The sequence below is a fragment of the Centrocercus urophasianus genome, unplaced genomic scaffold (genome assembly GCF_019232065.1).
Source record: "Centrocercus urophasianus isolate 14NV4802_14NV808 unplaced genomic scaffold, USGS_Curo_1.0 seq_10, whole genome shotgun sequence".
Taxonomy (NCBI): Eukaryota; Metazoa; Chordata; class Aves; order Galliformes; family Phasianidae; genus Centrocercus; species Centrocercus urophasianus.
The window spans coordinates 78,330,541-78,351,034 of NW_024884142.1; the positions used below are offsets into that span (position 1 = coordinate 78,330,541).

The 20,494-nt window shown below is 35.6% G+C and overlaps 1 protein-coding gene across 1 annotated transcript in view; it reads right to left on the minus strand.

Moving 5' to 3' along the window:
- CAMKMT (calmodulin-lysine N-methyltransferase) overlaps positions 1–20,494 on the minus strand; it is a 192,855-nt gene that overhangs the window by 4,951 nt on the left and 167,410 nt on the right. The window contains exons 8-10 of the mRNA XM_042829163.1: positions 13,997–14,071; positions 7,310–7,373; positions 1,669–1,800 (exon numbers count right to left, since the gene is read on the minus strand). Of these exons, the coding sequence (XP_042685097.1) occupies positions 1,669–1,800; positions 7,310–7,373; positions 13,997–14,071 (271 nt within the window). The remainder of the gene's footprint in view (positions 1–1,668; positions 1,801–7,309; positions 7,374–13,996; positions 14,072–20,494) is intronic.

Consider the following 20,494-nt stretch of genomic DNA (forward strand, 5'->3'; position numbering starts at 1 on the left):
TTGCATCAGGTGTCACAAGTACACATTACTCTGAACAGCAATGTGTCTTTGGGATTTTCTTTCCTCAAGTCAAAAGGAGACGGAGGGGAGGAGGAACAACACTGTAAAGACTGTAATTAGAGAGGAGAAAAGACATTCCCAGACTGGATTTAAGCTAATGAAGCTGGGCATTACCGTCTCCTAGTATGTGTCTGTCTTACGTTTCACAGCTTGTGCTCAAAAATACTGCAGTAAAACGATCAGCATGTCCACAAGTAGCTAATTTAAAGCTACTTCAGATATGTCTTCACTGGGTCATCATTATAAGAACTGCAGTGGACGAATAACCAGAGGAAGACAGAATAGATTTGTTTTCTAAGGAAAATGAACTACTCTATCATTTTAGACCCATCTCTTGGATCAAGATAACAACTATTACTCCTGCATTTCATTGCTGCAGACCTGATTTGGATGCAGTGGGTAATGAAAGAGAAATACTACTGTGAAACAACATAATCAAAATCATGCCCCTTTTCAGGTGGAGGCAGATAAAAAAATATCACATTGGGCCTTACATTTATATAATTGTATAGGACAGAAAGTAAAGGTGGTAGAAGAACAATGACTGAAATCTATTTGGTTTCAGTGCAAGCAGAACAAGGCCTACCTGAACAATGAAAGTAAGTGATTTTATATACATATGTCTAGATAGTTTTGACAGCAGTCTCTTGAAGTATAAAATTTCATAATAAAATAAATGTTTGTTCCTTACAACATCATGTGCATATTTTTTTAGCATACTCTGGTTTCTACCTGATGGTGGCTCTAAACAGAAAAAAAAATATGCATTTCACTCCAATTCTGAACACATCTGTATTTTCTAAGAGTAATTCTTAGAAAACTGCAAGAGGTTATGCCTATGGCCATATGTGGCCTACAACAGTGGATTTCTTTAGGTATGAAATAGAGATCTCAGAATTGCAAGTAATAAATATGATTTTGATAAGCACTTCTACACAGGGAAGTAAGAACCTACTAAAAAGTTTTCTGTGAAGTACCTTCCTCTTCACGTCCTGTATTACTCTGTACTTATAAATAATAAAATAGGAGACTGATAACAGTAGCTTTATGTAAGCAAGCTTAGAAATCACGTTCAGATAAGTGCTTTTGACCTAAATCTTGTAGCGCCTCGATCTGACATATAACCCCACAACTTTGAAATTCTCTATGAGATTTAGCAGTTTGAAGCTGCTAACTGACCCAGCCATAAAGCAGCCAGAGATAAGGATTTAAGGTACGATATGATACAATTAGACATTCACCTTCTATTTATTTCAGTCCATCTCAGTATTTAACCTACTTAAAAGTTGCAAGCTTTTTATTAAAATGTAAATGCTGGTATGCCATATATTTATATGCAGCTAACAAGAAGAAAAAAGGACTCTCATAAATTAGATTTCTGTGAATAAAAAGGGTAAACAGAAGATGCTTCTGCAAAACTCTTCTAGACGTGCAGAGATAAAGGATGGTTCTACCACACAAAATAATCAGATACAAAAATAGCTGTTCAGAAACAGCACACCTAAGGAGTACTTTAATCAAACATTTAGGTTACCTGCCAAAAGGACCATGATCTCTTCAAAATGCAATGCGGATTAAAGTGTTATCTAACACAAGCAGAAAACTAACCTTGGAGTGGAAGTTCGAAATGTGTTCATCATAATTTTCATGTCTTTGGATAGAGAAACCAGCTTTTTCAGCTAGATTGCAAAACTGGTTTAAAGTATTCCCTCTGTGTGGAGCAAATACCATTGCTTTTCCCTGGAACATTAAAAAGAGAATTTATACATTTTTTTAAATTGGAAAGGAATGAGATATAACATACACCTGACTAAGCTTTTAATATACACGGGTTGGAAAAGACAATTGTTCTCTTGGTAAAGTATTAAAACAGGATAATATAAATCATTGTTCAAACTATGCAATATTTCTGTGATTAAACAAAAGCAAAACAGAAACTAATAAATTCTTTATAGAACTGCTAACTGCAACACATCTGCTACTTTTCACATACTAGCAGTGCCTACAAATTCCCTAGCTAAAACACAGTAAAGGCATACAGAATATAATCTCAATGCAAAGCCATTTGTTAGCTCATGACCACACAAGGACTGTAAATAATATTTTTCAATTTTTATTCTCATGCATAGAAGAGTACCTCTCACTTGATGTCAGTGCAATTACAACGGGGCAAAATGGAAAACAAATGAGACCCAATCATTAATTTTTTTTTTTTAATGTTTTAAATTACCTGAGCAATGCAACTGAATTCAACCCTAAATGCAAAAAATTGCATTGAAAGCACAACTTAATATTCTTGCATAGTAATTCATGATCTTTCAAGATGATCAGGCCATTTATGATGCCCAGGCAATATGTTATGGTCCATTAGCTAGTAGTTTGTTCATCCTTCTGTATTTAAGAAAACAAAAATGCTTTATCTTGAACTGATAGATTTTAGACACCCTGTGCAAATTATTTGCCCCAAACCTCACCTATTTGATATAGCATCTCTTAAAATCTTATTTGGAAAATTAATTCTAATTGGCTGAGTATTGTGCTCTGTCACTTGGAATGAAAACCGGCTGAAGAGCTGTAAACAAAGGTTAATACCAACAAGCAGTGTATCAAATTGAGGTGAATACAAAGTTTACTGCGAATTCTTTTATTTAACTTCTATATTAATGACAGCTAAGAGTAGTTTGTGAGGTGCTGTAACCAACCAAATAAACAAAAAATTTTTTTGTAGGAATCTAAACAAATAACAGAATTCATTCACCGTAGAAGAATATTTGGCTAATGAAAATGCAATTTCATGTATGAGAAAAATAGTAAAAAAAAAAAAAATTGAATGAAAGTCAGTAAGGATTCAGGAAAACTATAATGCTGACACAGTGAGGAGGATAAATGACAAATCTATGTGCCACAGCACATGTACTCATACACTGAGAGAACACTCGGTGAGGCAGCAAGAAAAACTACGTCAGTATCTATGGTACTAATGTGTACATAAAAGACTGCAATCATTAATACCATAGCACTGCATTCATTCTCACAACGTCTCTGTGAGATAGGGAAATACTGTTATCCTCATCTCTCTCATGGGAAATTTAAGCACAAAGGAGACCAAGGGCAATACCCAAAGCAACTCAGTTTTGCTCACTGGTGTAGCTGTAACTTTCATTTTGTGGCTAAATAATTTTATGCACAAAGGAGTGTAACTCCCACTAAAGGAACTGGAATTGCTTATGTAACTGTTAGGTCTGAATATAGGCTCAGGATGAAAAACATTAAATGCTGGAAATTCACAATCAGTGTGAAATGTGCCGTAACTTCCCTCACATCCTTGGCATGCTTTAATGTTATCAGGCAGAAGTCAATAGCCTTCTGCCGAGGATCCTCCTCCCGCTGCCATCTCATGCTCCCTAGAATGCTGTTCTGCAGAGACTCTCCTAGCAGAAGGAGGATGAGACTCCCCTGGGAGTCCCTCATTTTAACCAGCACCTTCATTGTAATGGGAAATGTGTACCCTGCCCAGGGCATTTACTGACACCACCATTTGTGGGGATATCAGCAATGGTTGAACTTTTGAGTTTCTTGGGGTACCAAGTTCAACGTCAGTCACAGTTCCAGCAGCTTTGATGAGGCAGTAAGGTTCATACATCATCACTGCTGCCCTTAGAGATTTCAGTTTGAAGTCAGCAAACTATGCAATCAGTCCTTCTTACACTCTGTAGACTAAATACTTCAAATCTAATTTGAAAGAGAAATACAGTAAAATAGAGTGTAACATGGTATATCTCTTAAAACCAGATTGAAAATCTTGAAATAACTTTAGAAAAGTAGAATGGTCCTTCATGGACATCACCACACCGTTCCTGCTCATTAGCTGGCATAAAACGCCATTCCTCTATTGAATTTAGTGCACGTCTAAAACATTTGAGAATCTAGCCATTGCTGACTAAAAATGAAGCATGATTAAGTTTATCACTGCAATAAAATAAAATCAGATACTGGAGATACTTCTAGCCTAACATAATCTTGGCTTAAAGCACTTGCTGATCAACTGCCTGATTTGTGTGATTCTGCTACCTGTTGCGTGGGATTGCATTCACATTTCTGATTTTAGAATCTGACAACATGGTTTAATAACATCCAATTAACTTCACTGGGATTTTGAAGGGATAGGCCACAAAGGAATCTATAATTTTAAAAATTCACACTTTTATTACAAAAATAAGCAAATGACTGTTTATTATTTGAGAGAAACTAAATGTATATTTTAATCATAGGGAAAAAATAAAATTAAATGTAGGTAAATCAAGTAGCTTGCTTGGAAGAGGAATACAATAATGCTCCTCAAGATGAATTTCTCTGATGTAAAATTTTAGTGTCTAATTCTGGGAACTGGTTTTCAGATGATGTTTGCCTTTGTAACAAATTCAGATAAGAAGTCTCAGTCCCCAGTAATTCTGCAAGCTGCTAATTTCTGCCTACATGCATGCATGTCCTTCCTTCCTGTGCCATGCTATGGCTTCCAAGAAGCCATACTATGTATCAGATGACTAACATGAAGAGAATCCCTCGTTCCAGGAAGAAAAGTTACTAAGGACACACACAGTTCTGTGACATTACAATTTCATAGGGATGGCATCAGCCACAAATAAATAACTACAAATAACATCCTTAATGCAAAAGGAAATAGCAAAGATAATTCTATATCAAGAACAGTGAGAATAGATTATCTATGCCCACTTTCTCCTTCAAGTCAGTTTTTAGAATACTTGTTATTTTCTATTTAACTCCACTTTTTTCCAAGTTTTCTGCTCTGTTATTTTTCTGAAATTCTTTCATTCTAGTTATACCTGAGTTGTTAACACCTGAAAGGTGACTTTCATCTAGATGTGTCTTTCATTTGTTTCTTTGCCAATTTGCCAAAATATTACTAATAATGAAATATAACTTCTACTTTTGAGACAAAATAACTCATGCAGAAAAGTGAACTTAATCAAAATAGTTTACAGCTTATCTTGGGCATTTAATAAAATGCACTCTGTTACCCTTGGATTTAAACAGAGCAATATAGAACAGGAAAAATGAAAACTAAATGATAACTAAATGTAATTGTATCCTCTCTTGGGATCTCAAATGAGCATATGAAAGACACAAGTCTTTCAAGTAAGAGCATATCTTGATGGCATATCTCTTTAGCATGCCTTTTTTTCTTAACAAGGAAGCTCACTTAAGAAGTCCACGCTCTCAGCTTCTACTGCACAGTCTTTTGGTGCCCTCTTTATGAATAACAATTACCTGTAAAGCCATTTCATAACTGATATCCATTCATATGGCCATGATCTGGAGGCAAGGAGCTGATGAGAGAAAGGAACTGTGGTCTAAAATACACATATAGGCTGAGCTAATAATCACACCATGCATATGACAAGAAACAAAAAGCCATCTCCTTTTATATCATCTACATTCACAAAGAATTGTAGCTCACCTGCTCAAAAAAGGCATATTCTGAATTTGAATTAGCTGACCACAAGCAAGAAAGTCAGGAAGGTTTTGGTTTAAAGCCAGGTTAACAATTCCTGGACTATTTACAGACGTGAGCTGTAAACACTGGTAAAAATTCAGGCTGCTTTACCCTCACCATATTTTAATTCACTTTCTCCACTTGAGCTAGCCAGCCCAGTTAAAGAAAGTGTGCGTGTACATATACACACGTACGCATGCTTTTGCCAATACAGACTACCATGACAATTGAGAGAAAAGAAAAATAGCTATTACTTCACTGCAGCTAAAAGCTCTAGATAGGTCACAGTTACCGGAGCATCTCTTATACACTTCCTGATGCTCATACTCTTCTTGCACAACATCTTTTCATGCTAGCAGTGCAGTGGCCTATGGTGGCACCTGAATATGTGAGGGCCCTGATCCAGGCAAAAAAAAATTTTTTTGGCCTTTTATTGATCTGAGATAATGTTTGTGTTCCAAATCACCTAGAGGTCCTCAACATTATTGTGTATGGGCAGCTGACGATAGAACATCAGAAAGCATAACCATGGCCACGAGTTCCCTATATCACCCTTGCTTGTACTGATAAAAATATCTGGGTAACATTTTCCCCAGGGTGACTACATTTCTCCTGTCTGCCTGGCAGCTTTGATCCACATCTCATTAAAATCATTCAGTCTTAAGTAACTTGCCTTAAGTCACTCAGGAAAGTCTATGATAGAACCAAGAATAGAAACCTGATCACTCTTAGCAAAGAATGGGATTACTTACATGGCTAAAATGACTCAGTTTCTTAAGTCTTTGCATGTTTGAGACTCATATTCCTTATGTAGAGAAAATCTCTCACACAAAAAGTAAAATGGAATTCTTAAATAAAATTTGGAGAATGCATTGTTAACACTAAATAGCTTTGTGCTGAAATGGAAAATTTACCATGCTGAAAGATTTGTATGGTAAGCATGAAAGGTACAATTCTGTTTCTTTCTTACACACTTCCTTCATGTGCTTTCTCCTATTCCCTTTTTGATCTCTCTCTCTCTTTTTAATTAGATTCAAGATTATTTGTTGGTTATAAATATGTGCATGTAACAGCTTCTTTTTGCCTGAAAGTCTCTCAGGTTTATTTTAATAACCTAGAAGAGTGAGATACGTACAATATTTTCTCAGTGACGCTCATGTAGAATATTTAGCATTTTATTAAGAGCTTGATTTCACGGTGTTTTAAAATTGAAAATGTGTAAATACAAGGTCTACTTCCTGAAAAAAAAGTTTTGTGCTACAACATATGCATAAGGGGTTTATTCATTTCACATAAACAGAAATGAAAAGAAAAAAATATTCTTTCATAATAAATAAATACACAATGACAAAGGTTACAATTGAAGGGATTACAAATGACAGAAGCCAACATAAAAACTTTCAATATCATACTTTTACTTTAATATGAAGACATTATTATCAAAGGAAAATACTCGAGAAACGCTTTGATAAAAATAATCTCATGCTATCTTTGAAGCGGTTTCATTTATTTTACTACCCACTGTGTTCCTTATCAGAAGGCCAAGTATAAGAAGTTTCCTAGTTTATGATTAGGAAAGAATCTGATAGATTAGAAGACTCAATTGAAGTTGGACATAATAAGTATTAAAGTATTACATGACATTAATCCTGCCATTCCATTACTCTCTCAATCATTGTGCACAGACTAATTATTCTGAAGCCAGTGTTCAGGAGAAAATAGAAACATACTTACACTGGGTTGGAGTAATCTCTTTATTGCATCAACAAGGCTAGCTCTGTACTGGTCCAGAAACAGGCTGACATTGAGAAGAGAACAGAATCCAGATTAAAATGGGTTTTCAATTCTAATGATACTAATGCAGATAAGTACAAGGCTAATTACACATGTTTACACAATGCCGTAAAAGAGAAACTGTGGTCTACATTCCTGTGGTCCAATTCAAGTACTTTTTAATTAAAAAATAAACAAAAATAGGTGAAGCATGAAGCAAATATAATCTAAACCAAAGCTCAAATATCAGCATGAACCTTTGCGAGGCTGAAATTCACAGATCATATATACATGCTATTAAAATACCACCCTATCAGAAATCAGAATCAATACACTGTGATACAAAGCTAACATTTTACATGCTTTCTGCACAAGGGAGGGTGGAATTTTTAGAAGTATCTTCTATTGTACTTTGGGATCTATTATTAAAGGTATTTTTTTCCCTTTTCCCTTTACAGTTGTAGCATTAGTTCATTATTATGTATTATGCAGATTTTTTTTTCTATTTTTATATCTATGTCTATTTTTCCACAGAAAATTTTACAAGCCCCTAACTCTTCACTCCCCCAAATGCTGTTCAAACACAATGACCCAGATCATACAGAGTTGTCCTCCCTCAAAACTGAAATCCTTCATCTCCTGCACTAAAGAGCAGTAAAGTCAGTTTTCCCATGCAATGTTGCCACATGCTCATCCCTATTTTGGCATGATTACCTCATGATTTGAGGGGATAATCCACTCTTCACGCCCCTCAGTACCTTAATGTATATACTAATACTGGCAACCAGGGTGCCAATCACTCTTGACTAGATATTTGTGGACAGGTAGTTAATGTGGATGAGAGACATTTACAATTGTTAGTGAACAGCCATCAGATAGCAACCAGTGCTTTTCAGTCCTTACTACCGTGGGCTCCGTTTATACTGGTAATTTAGATAACAAAGACTCCTATCAAGCAGGCCATAAATAATGTGATTCTTTCTTCATTATTTTTCATTCTTTTGCTGTAATAAAACTACTTCCAGTTTCTGTCAAGCTCGAGTTCCACACTAGAAGGCATTTTGCCCATTTTTTATGGTGCTTTTTCTACAATCTCCATTCCTTTTTACTAAACTAACACTTTCTGAAGGGTGGGTGATTTTTTTTCCAGGTTTGAAATTTCTAAATGAATATATGAAAACAGTGGCCTTACTAACTACAAGCCAGTGAGTAATAACAGAATATGTGTGGATAGGTAAGGACACTCCACAGTTACTAAAGAGAATACAATAATAAGTATTACAGGGTGAAACAGCTGTGTAAGAACTGTAAATTTTCCTACTCAGGAAAATAAAAAAAGAGCCTTGCCAGCAACTAAATATCAATGAAAAGTGGCAAACTCCCATATTGTTGGAAAATATGTAGACTGGCTATCCATGTATGACACATTTCTTAAAGAACATTTTGTACAGAAGTATTACATTTTTAATTCCTTCAGGAAGATACCGAATTACTGGATGATAAGTGGACTGACAGCCTATCCAAAAGGAAATTCAAATTTTAGCAATTGGCATGATAGCTGCTCTTCAACCTTGATTAATCTTACTGGAAGGAATGGACAAATATTTGTTTAAAGTTAATTCATTGAAACTGCAGTTGATCTCTGTAATGTCTCCTGGGAGCTTTAGTCACACTCATTTCAGGTAGATCTCCGTACAGACAAATACCATAAGACGTTACTTTGCCAGGAACATGGCCACCTGCAGAAGAGATGGAATACAGTGCACGAGTTCTCTCCAAAGAGAATATCTAAAAATAACGAATTTTCTTCAACATGAAGCATCGCAATTTTCCAGAGCAAAAATCCATTTTTCAGGGACCTTCATATCATTCTGTCTTTTTACAATGAGACAGGGGCGCAGTTCCTTTGCAGTCATGTAATTATAGGTCTTTGTTCACCAGGAACTTCAAATATTCAGGTGATCTGCCAAGAGACCGGACAACTTTAAGGATACCATTTCTGACTGACACCCACTTGATATTTGAGTGTTGAAGGAGGCAGACTGAGACCTGCCACATACTCTGACCATAGGGAGCATGGAAGAACATTTCTAGTTTCTATCTGAGTTGGAGTATGCCCTGGATGAGGAAAAACCAGAAGTTGTCAGATGATTTGTGATGCACATAGGTCCAGCATAGGATTTGGCCCATGCAAAGAGATTTAGTCATGCAATTCCTCTTAGCAGTAGCATTTGTAGGATTAAACACTAACATAGTATACTGAATATGTACCCCTTGGAAAATCCTTTAAAGCTCATTCAAATTACATAATATATTGTTCTAAACCACTCTTACTTTGTTATCATACCTCATTTTAAATTTGGCTTGGATCACTTTGGTGGGCTCAGTATTTTTTCTATGAAAAAATGTGATATAAGCTCTTTTTTCTATAAAAAAGATCCTATGTTTATGTAGAAAGGAACCTGCAAAAATACCAGTGTAGGACAAGAATAAAAAGTTTTTTTGGGGGCCAGAAAAAGTTTATGATCTTGGTAGTAAAAAGGCAAGAAGGTGGTTTATGATTTGGCCTTTCTGTAGGCAGTGCTGTTAATTTGTAAAATCACATGTAAGTTTACACAAAAGTTGTATGTAAGCAAGCCACAATGAAACATTCAATAAAAAAGTAGATTCTTTCTTCATTTCATGCTGCTGTTTTGTCCTGTTATCCTGTGCCTTGCAACAACTGGCACGTGCTTACATTTTATAGACTGCAATGTGAACTTATTCTTCTTTTTGCATATTTTCAATTAGAAAAGGAGCTTAGTTTACAGGTGTACTTCAGAAATGATTACATTTACAGGTAGTGAGTGCCCCATGTAAGAGTCACTTTTAGTTGACCTTCACTTGCGTGGCTAACATAAACCAAAACAACCTTCTACGCTGTCTGATTACAGTGCACTTGAAAGTGTGGGCAAGAAAACAGATTCATTATGAAATGAATAATAGATTTAAACTGAGGAAGAATAGAAATCTTCCTGCATTCCTGCAGAAAGATTTCTTTATATTAAATGAAATACTAACAGGAAAAAAATGGGTATAGTGTAAGTTATCCAAAGAATATTTTCAGTTCAGTTTTGCATTCCTGGTGAATCCACGACTCCTCGTGACTTCAGCAAGTTTCAGCAGTGAAAGTAATGTGGGACAGGCCAGCCAGCTTCTGCAGTGAAAATCCTTGCACATGTGCCAAACTTTAAGAATACAATAACTTTAACTACATAAAGTTGGACACTCTGCATTTACGAGGCAATAATGAAGTTTTAGACCATATTCTATCTTTACATTAAAATTAGGTGTAAAAAATCAGTTCGCAAAAACCTGCAGGGCAAAGATTTTTCTGCTAGCTCTCCCCTCATGACCCTGACTGTTTTCTCAGACTAAAAATCTCAGCAACTGAGTTTTCTTACTTTCTTTATTTGTCTTAGCAAAGAAAATAATCAGAAATGTGAGGATCCTCGGAGCTTTGGCCGAGTCTTGTCTGTGGCCTATCCAGCAGACACCTGTTATTTCTTCTCTGTAGTCATACTCATGCTCACATTTCCAGCATCTGCTTGACCTTGTACCTATAAGCACAGGTCAAATGAAAGTTCAGAATTCTGGCAGCCTCACCTGGCCTTGAAAATGCCCCTTAAAAAAATGAGGTGAGTGGATATGCTCTAAGAATTCCATTATTTCAGTAATTTCTTCCCAAGTATCCTTTTTCCAGGTGTGGGCTTGCAGAGATACATATTTTTTCCTTATTTTTTATCTCAGAGTTGACATTTTACAAGTTATTTCGGAACTGCTGAGCCATGAAACTATTTTTATTGTCAAAATCCTGAATGGTTAAATAATGACTAGCTTTCACCGTTTGCCTCATATTTATTTTATAATCTAGTTGAGCTTCTAAATTTAGCTGTTAACTAATAGACTGTCTGTTCTGGGAAGTAAGTTATTTTCCACCCCTGCACACAAGGTTTATGAACGCCTGACTGTAAATATATGAATATAAACACATCACCGCTTGTTGTAATCACGTACATTTTTACTTGAACCTCCATGTGGATTTGGAATATGTTTATGAATAGAGCTTGTTTTCATGTAAATGGGATCAAGCAGTACCACTGGTTAGCTGTTCAGGGAATCAGACAATATCACCCTTACTGGAAATACTTCAATAAAAATTTATCCATGTACCTAATATTTGAACTCAGATTTTTTGCTTTATAGTTCTCTGTTCTAATCCCAGATTTTATTGACTGACAATGAGCTATATGGTGGTGTTAAACTAAATACAATCTCTCCTATCTGTTTTTATCACTGAATACTTCAGGTTTCAGCTGTGGAGCTGTAAGAAAAGAGATTTCTTTTCCTCTTCACTGACAGCCCAAAAATTCAGAAAGCAAAAATCCTGCCAACAGTTCTAAAGCCAATTCTATATCTCAGAAGAGAAATACATGAAAATGAAAAGAAGATTTGAGTTTGATAAAGCAAGGAACATTTTTTTTTTCCAGCTTTTTCGTGTATCAGAAAATCTAGTGTCCGTAACTAAGAGAATGATTTTTAAAAGAAGCAAACAATAAAAGGATTTCATGCTTATTAAACTAGATATGTGGGCACTTGGAATAAGAAAACAGAGGCAATTTCCGAATAAAAACACGCACTTTAAACTAACCTGCACATTTCTATTTATTTTTTAGGAATCTATAAATATTTATACACTTACCTGCATCATAAGTGCTTCAAAATAAACATACAAAATGCAGGGATTGCAAATGCATAATGTATTTTACCTGTCACGTGTGATTCTTTGTTTCCTAAAGAAACTACACACTATTTCCAAAAAGACCAGGAGGAGTATTAACAGGACTATTACTGGCAAAAAAACCCAATAACTTAAGTCTCTCTCTGCTGTACCCACAGAGCAAATAGGATGACATGGTGTGAGTATCAAGAGTACAAGAGATGGCACAGCCAGGTTGTTTTGATATTTGCGTGAAGAACAAATTTAACTCTAAATCTCTTGGCAAGACCTTGCTTCACCCACATAATCTGGAGAACATCCATATGTGAGCCTTGTCTAAGCCTCCGAGAAGACTGCTGCCCTCCTGCTCATGTCCGCCAGCACTCTGATCTGACTTTCATACTTAATCTGATCTAATCCTGCCCAGCATTAACTTCATCTGTGCAATGAAACCTGGAGTATCCATTCTAATATTTGGTGAGGAAGGCATTTACTAAATTACTTGCTGAAATCATATGGTGTTGTTTAGCTCCTTATTTTAATCAGATGATGCATCTCTGAGGCACATTATCAGCGATTAGTTAGAAACCCTTCTCTGTCCTTTTTGGGAACAAAGAACTCCTCTGAAATTAAATGAAGCACTGTTGCATTCTGCAAACAAGCAGGTATTAGAAAAAGGAGAGAAGGAGGACTAAATACACTTTCTCCGATGTTATACAAAAATGATAACTTTTCTGGAATCAGAAGAGTTTGCTTAAATAGCAAAACATCAAACAAGAATAAAAATAAAAAATAAGAATAAAAATAATTAAAACAAAGCTCTACATGAATATTTTATCAGAAGCCTCTTAAAAAGAACATTGTTTAAAAAGACAATAGACAGCTACACACTTTCCTTTCTCTTTTTCCTTTAACAATTTCTCAGTAAGATGTAGAAATCTGCTGCACTGAGCTATCTAGGAAGTCCTTGTTTTCAGAATTTGGTCCTTTACAATGTCAGTGCAACAAAACATAAACAGCTTTTTCTGGTTTAGATGTTCAAAGGGTCGAGAGGAAATATTAATGAAGGAAGACTTCAAAATAACTACTATCCTAAATTAAATCTGCACATCCCTTTTTACATTTAATTTATATATTGCAAATAATTAATAATTTGACATTTAAAGTTAGCACACTGTAAATAAAGCAAGCACAATTCTACAAATTCGGTTTCAATAATGGTTTCTGTCAATAAAATCTATTTGCATAATTTATTAAACAATATCCTGTACTGCAACATGTATCCATCTTTTCACAAATTGAATGGTGTACTCTGATTTTTTTACTAAGAATTCTCTTACAATTAACATCTGCCACTGTAAATAACATAAAGCCTTTTTCTACAAATACTGCTCTCAAATTGATTTAAGAAGCAGAATGTCATGGGGAAAAAAAGGTTATAAAATCTTTTTTTCCTTGGAAAGATTTTCCAGGGAGCAAAAAAATATATCCCCTTATATCAATAGTCAGATCTTTCCTAAGAAGTAAGCTAATTGAGCTGTTTGTGTTGATAAACTCCCTTTTCTCCAGACTGTTCCTCACTGAGCCATAATTATTTGCAATTTGCCTAAGTCGTCCATTTACTGATACGTCAAGCATGAAACAGAGGCAATTCCAGAAAATGGAAATGCTTCTCAAAATCAATCTTTGGGAAATAATGTGGTAGAAGTTACTGTGTGATAGAAGACTACCTTATAACTGTCACATGGAGATGAATATTAATTTGTTGAGGTTAAGGTGGCTTTGTGCTTCATTTGTTGACTTTGCTTAGCCATCAGCAAGCAGCACAGTACAATTACTCCAGCAAAGCTATTTTTCTAACATGAGTTTTATGATTTTTATGTACTTACCAGTCAGCACACATAACAATGTCAAAATGTCCTTCCAGTTGAGAGACATCTGTCTCATTATCCCATCGTAAAATGCTGGAGGAAAAAAAAAGATTTTTTTAAAAAATGAAGAGAAAATAAAAAAAGGACTTATGTTTTTCATCTTGAGATTTTAAAAATATTAATATCATTCTATGTGACACAGGCATGCTTTTAAGAGCATACACTTGTTACTTTCAAAAAAGAATGTAAAAATATTACTCCGTATTTTTCAGTTTTAAATCTCAAAGGCAAAGATCCACCTTTTAATTATATCAGAAAGGCAATCCACGCAGGTTCTGATGAGTGGATCACCAACAAACATTCATTTCTGAGTGAGTGACACCTGTACGGCCTCAGATTTTTACCCCTTAGCACCACTGCACGAGGAAGCAAAGCCTGAGTATTGACAACCTGAATGAAATAGGAATTTGCAGACCAAATGGATCTTCGTTACATCTGGCAGGCGAGCCAGCCGTGTTTCTCATTGAGGAAGTGAGCATTCACTTGGGCTCAGGGGAGGAAAGACAGGGCGAAAGAATGCCAAGTTTAACTCTGGTGCTGGCTATGTCACCTCAGGCAAGCTCAAAAATACAGCAGCGCTTCGTCAACACCTAATCTCTTCTAGGTGATAAGTTATTTAATTCTGAGATAGCTAATAACAGGCAACAATGCACTTTTGTGCAAAGTTCTTCTTTGTTTATAAATGCTGCCAATTTATGAAGCTGCCACAAAGGATTTCGGTGCTCGGCTCCTTTTTAAAAAACAGCAAACCAGTGTTGGAATTTATGGCGTATTTAAAATATCATTATCCCAAAGATTTGAAGCTGCATTTCTATTTCTAGGCTATTTTTAAGGAAAAAGAAAAAAAAAAAAAAGAATCCATCTTCCTTTTTCATTTCCTGGTTATTTATAATAGAAAGTAGATAAATATTTATGGGAAAAGCACTTGTGGGGGAAGGGTCTAATCTGATCTTGTCAGGTTGTGCATGCTTATCTCAGTTTTGTATGAGTCTTGACCAAATAGACCCTTTAGTCTTCCCACAGCTATAATCTACTTCTGGTTAAAAGCCATCTCCATTCACATACTAGTCCTAATATTTAACTGAGGATCAGTTATAATGCATTCATTCAAAATGTTCGCTAAGTAGGCAGGAAGAAAAGAATTTTTTTTCATTTGCTACACTCTGTGCAAAATGTTGGTGGATATATAGGTCAGTTGAGACAGACTCACCGAGAATTGAAGTACAAGTATATGAGTATACATATGTAAACAGACACAAAATTTGAGGGAGAATGCTTTCAAAAGATGGAAATTATGAAAGGAGAAGCCCAATTGGTTGGGACAGCTTGAATATCTGGGTGTCAGCATACCCAAACAGATCAGGACTCATTAGCCCATTTTCCGTCCTGGAATTTACTGTGGCAATCCAAAGAGAGAAAAGAGTAGATTAATTTAATTTCCCCTCTTCGCCCCCCCACCTCAAATTGAAAGTATTCCAGATTTTAGAAGCCTAGGTAGCTTTGCACACTGGCACGCAGCAGGCATCCAGTAGTGGAAAGTGACAAAGGAGAGTTCTCACTCTCAGCTGCTGGCTGCCTGCTGGCTACCAGCAGCTTTTTCAACCCTGTTTCCGTGGAAACTTAGGTTAGAATGGTGAAAATTAGGTAAAGGTAAGTTTTGTGGGTTTAAAGCACGCACTCTAATATTTTAAGAATCTTGAAGCAGAACTGGAAATTGGTAGATGAACTGTGAGCCTTAAAAGGCCACCTTTGGTTCTCATTGCTACAGAAACAGAGATCTGATCGGTACCACTATAGGGATTTGGATTATGATTTTTTTAACCCATATATTTACTATACTTCACACACACAATTAGGAAGGCAGTCTCCTGGAAAACAAAGTCTCCTTCATGTTACTGTCAGGTTTGCACTGAGCACCAGAACACAGCATTTTCTTTGTACACCCATTTTAGGCACAAGGGAGATGCTGCAGGTAGGCAAAATAAGCCATAACGCTGGGCAAAATCCAGAGTAGATGACTTGCCAGGAGCATGAGCAACATGGTTGTCATGTGTGTTGCAACAAGGACTGAGCCAAGGACCCCACATTCAGCCGTAAGCCAGTCTTCCTTCACTTCCCTGATGTTGCACGAGGACTGATCTTGCTTACTAGATTTAATACTGTAGTTTTGCAAAGGCCAGAAACAAATTTAAATGTAAGATTTTTGAATTCAATTTTGCCATTAGCATTCGGAAGTATAAGGAAAATCTTCATCCTTGGGGGGGAAATAACCATATAAACTAAAGATAATTTGTATAAAATAAATAATGCATTAAGAGTCATTCTTACCTCACTTAGGATGCATGCACACCACTGGGAAAAGTGGGACTACAAGCTATATATCCTTGCTATCCTTGGACAAAAGTAAATATTACCAGTAAGTGAAGCACAGCTGGGGTACATGATGCTCAATACAGACTGCAACTTGTAAATTGTAGGTAGCTTAAGCTGGGTACCCTATTTACACTGTTATCTGTTCAATGCTTCCACAAATTTGCATGAGCTGCAATCGTACATCTGCATCTGCACCTGTAAAGCAGACATGCCCCCTTGTATTAGGGAATCAGAAATAATTCTGCTCAGAGTCAGCATTATTACATCATTAACACTGATGTCAGAATCAGTCTGATTCTGAATCAAAATCACATAATTTCAATTCTAGGGAAAGTAGTGAATCAGTCAGGATATGTACAAATACCATCAACTACCAATAAGACTCCTATAATATAAACGCAATTCCTGAATTTGAAGAACAGCAAAAGCCACTGAGAGTGCAAAACCACTGAGATATGTAAAGATGTGTCTAAATGCATGTGATCCATATGTACTTTATGCACTTCTAGGGATTGTTGAGGACGTGATTCATGGACTCAGTTGTAAGATCTGAAATGAATACCAAAGTCGACATAAAGTAAGGACTGACTGCATTTCTATTTAAAGAAAAATAGTGCTAGGAAACTCAGAAGAGTGTTAGCAACAGAAATATGATAAAATCAGTCTTCATGAAGTTTCCTATAAAAACAGACATAAAATGAAACTATGTCATGCCGTAAAAAGTTTTTTTTTTTAATGTCAGTATCATGCTGAGTGCAGCACAAAAAATACAAGCCTTGGTAATCCATCCTTCCTGTTCCTGTATATAGTACATACACTAATTCAGTGATACTGAATTAGTATATGTAAAACAGACTATTTTCAGAAACAGTGAAATTCAGAACAGATTTTATTTCTTATTGATTATTTAGTAATCAATAAGAAGTAGGATTAAATATTAACATGAGGATCATGGTGCCAAACAATTGGGAAGCCTGAGAAGATTTCTGTAACATTGTTTATTTCAGTCTGCTTGAATTCTTTGGGTGGTCACCTTGAATGGAAATAGCAGATAAGAGCAAGAAAATTCGTGAGTTCAAATTAGGAAAGAAAAAGAAAGTTTCTGAAGGTTCAGAATATTTGTTTTCCACTTTTTTTTTTTTTTTTTTTCCTCCAGAAAAATAAGAAATTTTAAATCTACAATATTTGTAAACCTTTGTTTTGAGGGAAGATGCTACAGTACTAACAGTACTAACTAAACTAAATTATTTTGTAAATTTGGAAAGTGCACTTTATGGTCTACTCCTGCCTAAATCACATTGTCAATGGCTTTAAAAAAACAAACAAAAAAAAAACAACAAAAAAAACCCCCACGAACATTTAAAGCTGTGTAAAACCCACTGCTGGCATTTATTTTGTGCTGGTTTAACTTACATAGGTTATGTTTCTTGGAGTTGAAATTAAGCATTTGGTTTTAGAAAAAAAAAAAAAAAGAGGATCTGAAACCCATTGAAAATAGAAAATGTTTGGGGTTCTTTTTTGGCTGTAAGATCAGAAATAACACAGGACCCAAGGGAAAGACACAACTGGAAAGACACGATTGTTAGTGTGTCTACTGTTAGTAGATGAACACTGCTCACCTGCCGTTTAAGCCAAGATGATGGTGTCTGAAGCTTGGCACCCAAGAATGTCTGCTCTATCAAATGAATTTGACCAGTTTTCAGCAGAAAAGTACCCACGTCACAAACCAATTACTATAATTAGCAATCTTGATGGCAGTCCTAGCAAAGAGGACAAGAACTGAATGAGCTATGGAGAATGAACTATCTTCTTACAGGCAGAGGTGACTTCTGGTTAGAGAGAAAGCATACCACCAAAATAGTCTGAGAAAATATGTACTGATGCTTTGGTTTCTGAGATCATTAATCTCACACCATTCTAAAGCATTAAATTTATTTTAAAAAATAGAAAGAAAAAAAATGAAAGCATGTTTATTAATTTCCTCATTTTGTTTTCTTTTTTCCCCTCACTTATTTTTTAAATTGCCAAACAGGCAAGATCAACTAAGAAAATACATACTGAAAAAAGAGCATCCTTTCTTTAAGTACTACCAACTCACCCAACCCCCAAATATCCCTCTGTGTTTAAAAGAAGGAAAGGAAAAAAAAAATCACAGCAAAACAGCAAACCTAACAAAGGCATTAAGGCACTTCCCCTGCATAGTCATCCTAATTTGTGGAAGACAGTGTAACAAATGTCAACACTCTTTAACACTAGTGAAGTATCACAACAATCTATAACAAAAGACCTGATTTTACTGAGTTTTCATTTCTCATAGAAAGTTCCTCGTTACTATTTTTATTCAAATTCTGTTATTCAGTGGTTGTCTAAGCAAGTAACTTACATTAAAAAAAAAAAAAAGAAAGAAAAAAAACTAAAAAGAAAAAACAAAAAACCAACCAACTCAAGTTAAGTCTTGGATAATAGAAACTTGAAACATTTCCAAGACTCTTTCAAATGTTTTTGAGATGAATGGCATAGGTTAGAGTAGCTCTCAAGTTAGCAAAAGACAAATAGTGCAAATACAGACAAAAAAATCAAAATGAGAAGAAAGGACAAAAGATACAAGAGCCTGCCTTGCTTCAAACTGTATTAATAATTGTAATACAGATTTTTAAAAATGCCCCAGTTAGCAGATGAACATCTACCTAGTACCACTCTCTACCCACCTCTTCTTTTCATATTTTAATTTAGGTTTCAGTTTTGAAAAGTATTATCATTGGTATGTATACTGCTTCAGGTAGAAGATTGTGTCTGAGGATTTATATGACTTCTTTCTATGACATTAACCAAGCACGTTCATTAACACATTAACAAAAGGCATCACCAGGATGTTTCTCCACGTCTTGATCTTTGTTTGAGATTACTCAGTTTTGTACAAAGATCAAAAAGATGGATATTAACTACTGACAAAGGTGATGTATATACCTATCATTACAACTCCTCTGGATTCTTTCAACTTTGCCTGCTATTATTTCCCCGTCCTTATTTTTTCATTAGGCTTTTCTTATTTCTCCATCTTCTTCTATCTTCTGCCTTTCTAAGTTTACTGACTTTGCTCTGAATACTTATCATTATTTCACCCCCCACAATGCATAACTGGTATCAGGAGACGAAGGTTAAACTTCAAACATCAGGTAACAAACATCAATCGCTCTTCCTTTCAACTTCTACACAGTTTGAGTGCAAATATGTGCAATTGCTAATGGAAATTTCCCATATTTCTGATGATTTTGCAGTCCTCATCCCAACATCATCTTCCTCTGAATTTTACTTCTGGGTTGTCTCATCCTCAAATGCAAATCCCAGTACTCAATTCTGTACTACAGGACATCTAGACTCATAACACAGCTTTTTTCAAAGCCTCAGTGAGTGAGAAGCTCATTGCAAGGCTTCATTATTACCTTCTTTACTTGATCCCTAGGGACATAACAATTACAGTCTATAATCTGGATTTTGTTTTGACCCTCCTCTGTATTTGTAAACCTCAACTCTGTTCAGATTTTGCCAATTTTCTTTGCATAGCATTGCTTAGAAGTTTCCTGTCGACTCACTCCACTTTAACTCTTGACCATGTCATCATCACGAACATCTTAGCATTACAATATTGTTCTCTCCTGGAAAATGCAGTCTTTCCCTATTAATATTTATTCAGTAAGCTGCTGCAAAGATTGTTTTTCTTGCCTATAACCATGATCTTGTCACCTTTCTCTTTGTATTTTTCCAGGTAAGTTGCAAGTCTTGTCTTTCAAATGCTTCACAAAAGTTCACTTCCCTATTTGCTATCTCTCATTCAATATTGAAAGAACAAGTTCCTTCTTTAATCAGCCCTAATGTCAGCCTACATTTTCCACTTAGCTTTTCAAGAAAGCACCTTTACAATTTTCTTCCACTCTGTTATCCACAAACAGTCATAAACTTACTCCATTATCCTTGAAATTCTCCTTTAACAAAGTGCCTACAAAACCTAGAAAGAGGTTAGGCTACTCTTGTACCTCAACCCTTGTCTATCATGCTGACTACAGGTATCCTCGTTATCCTTCC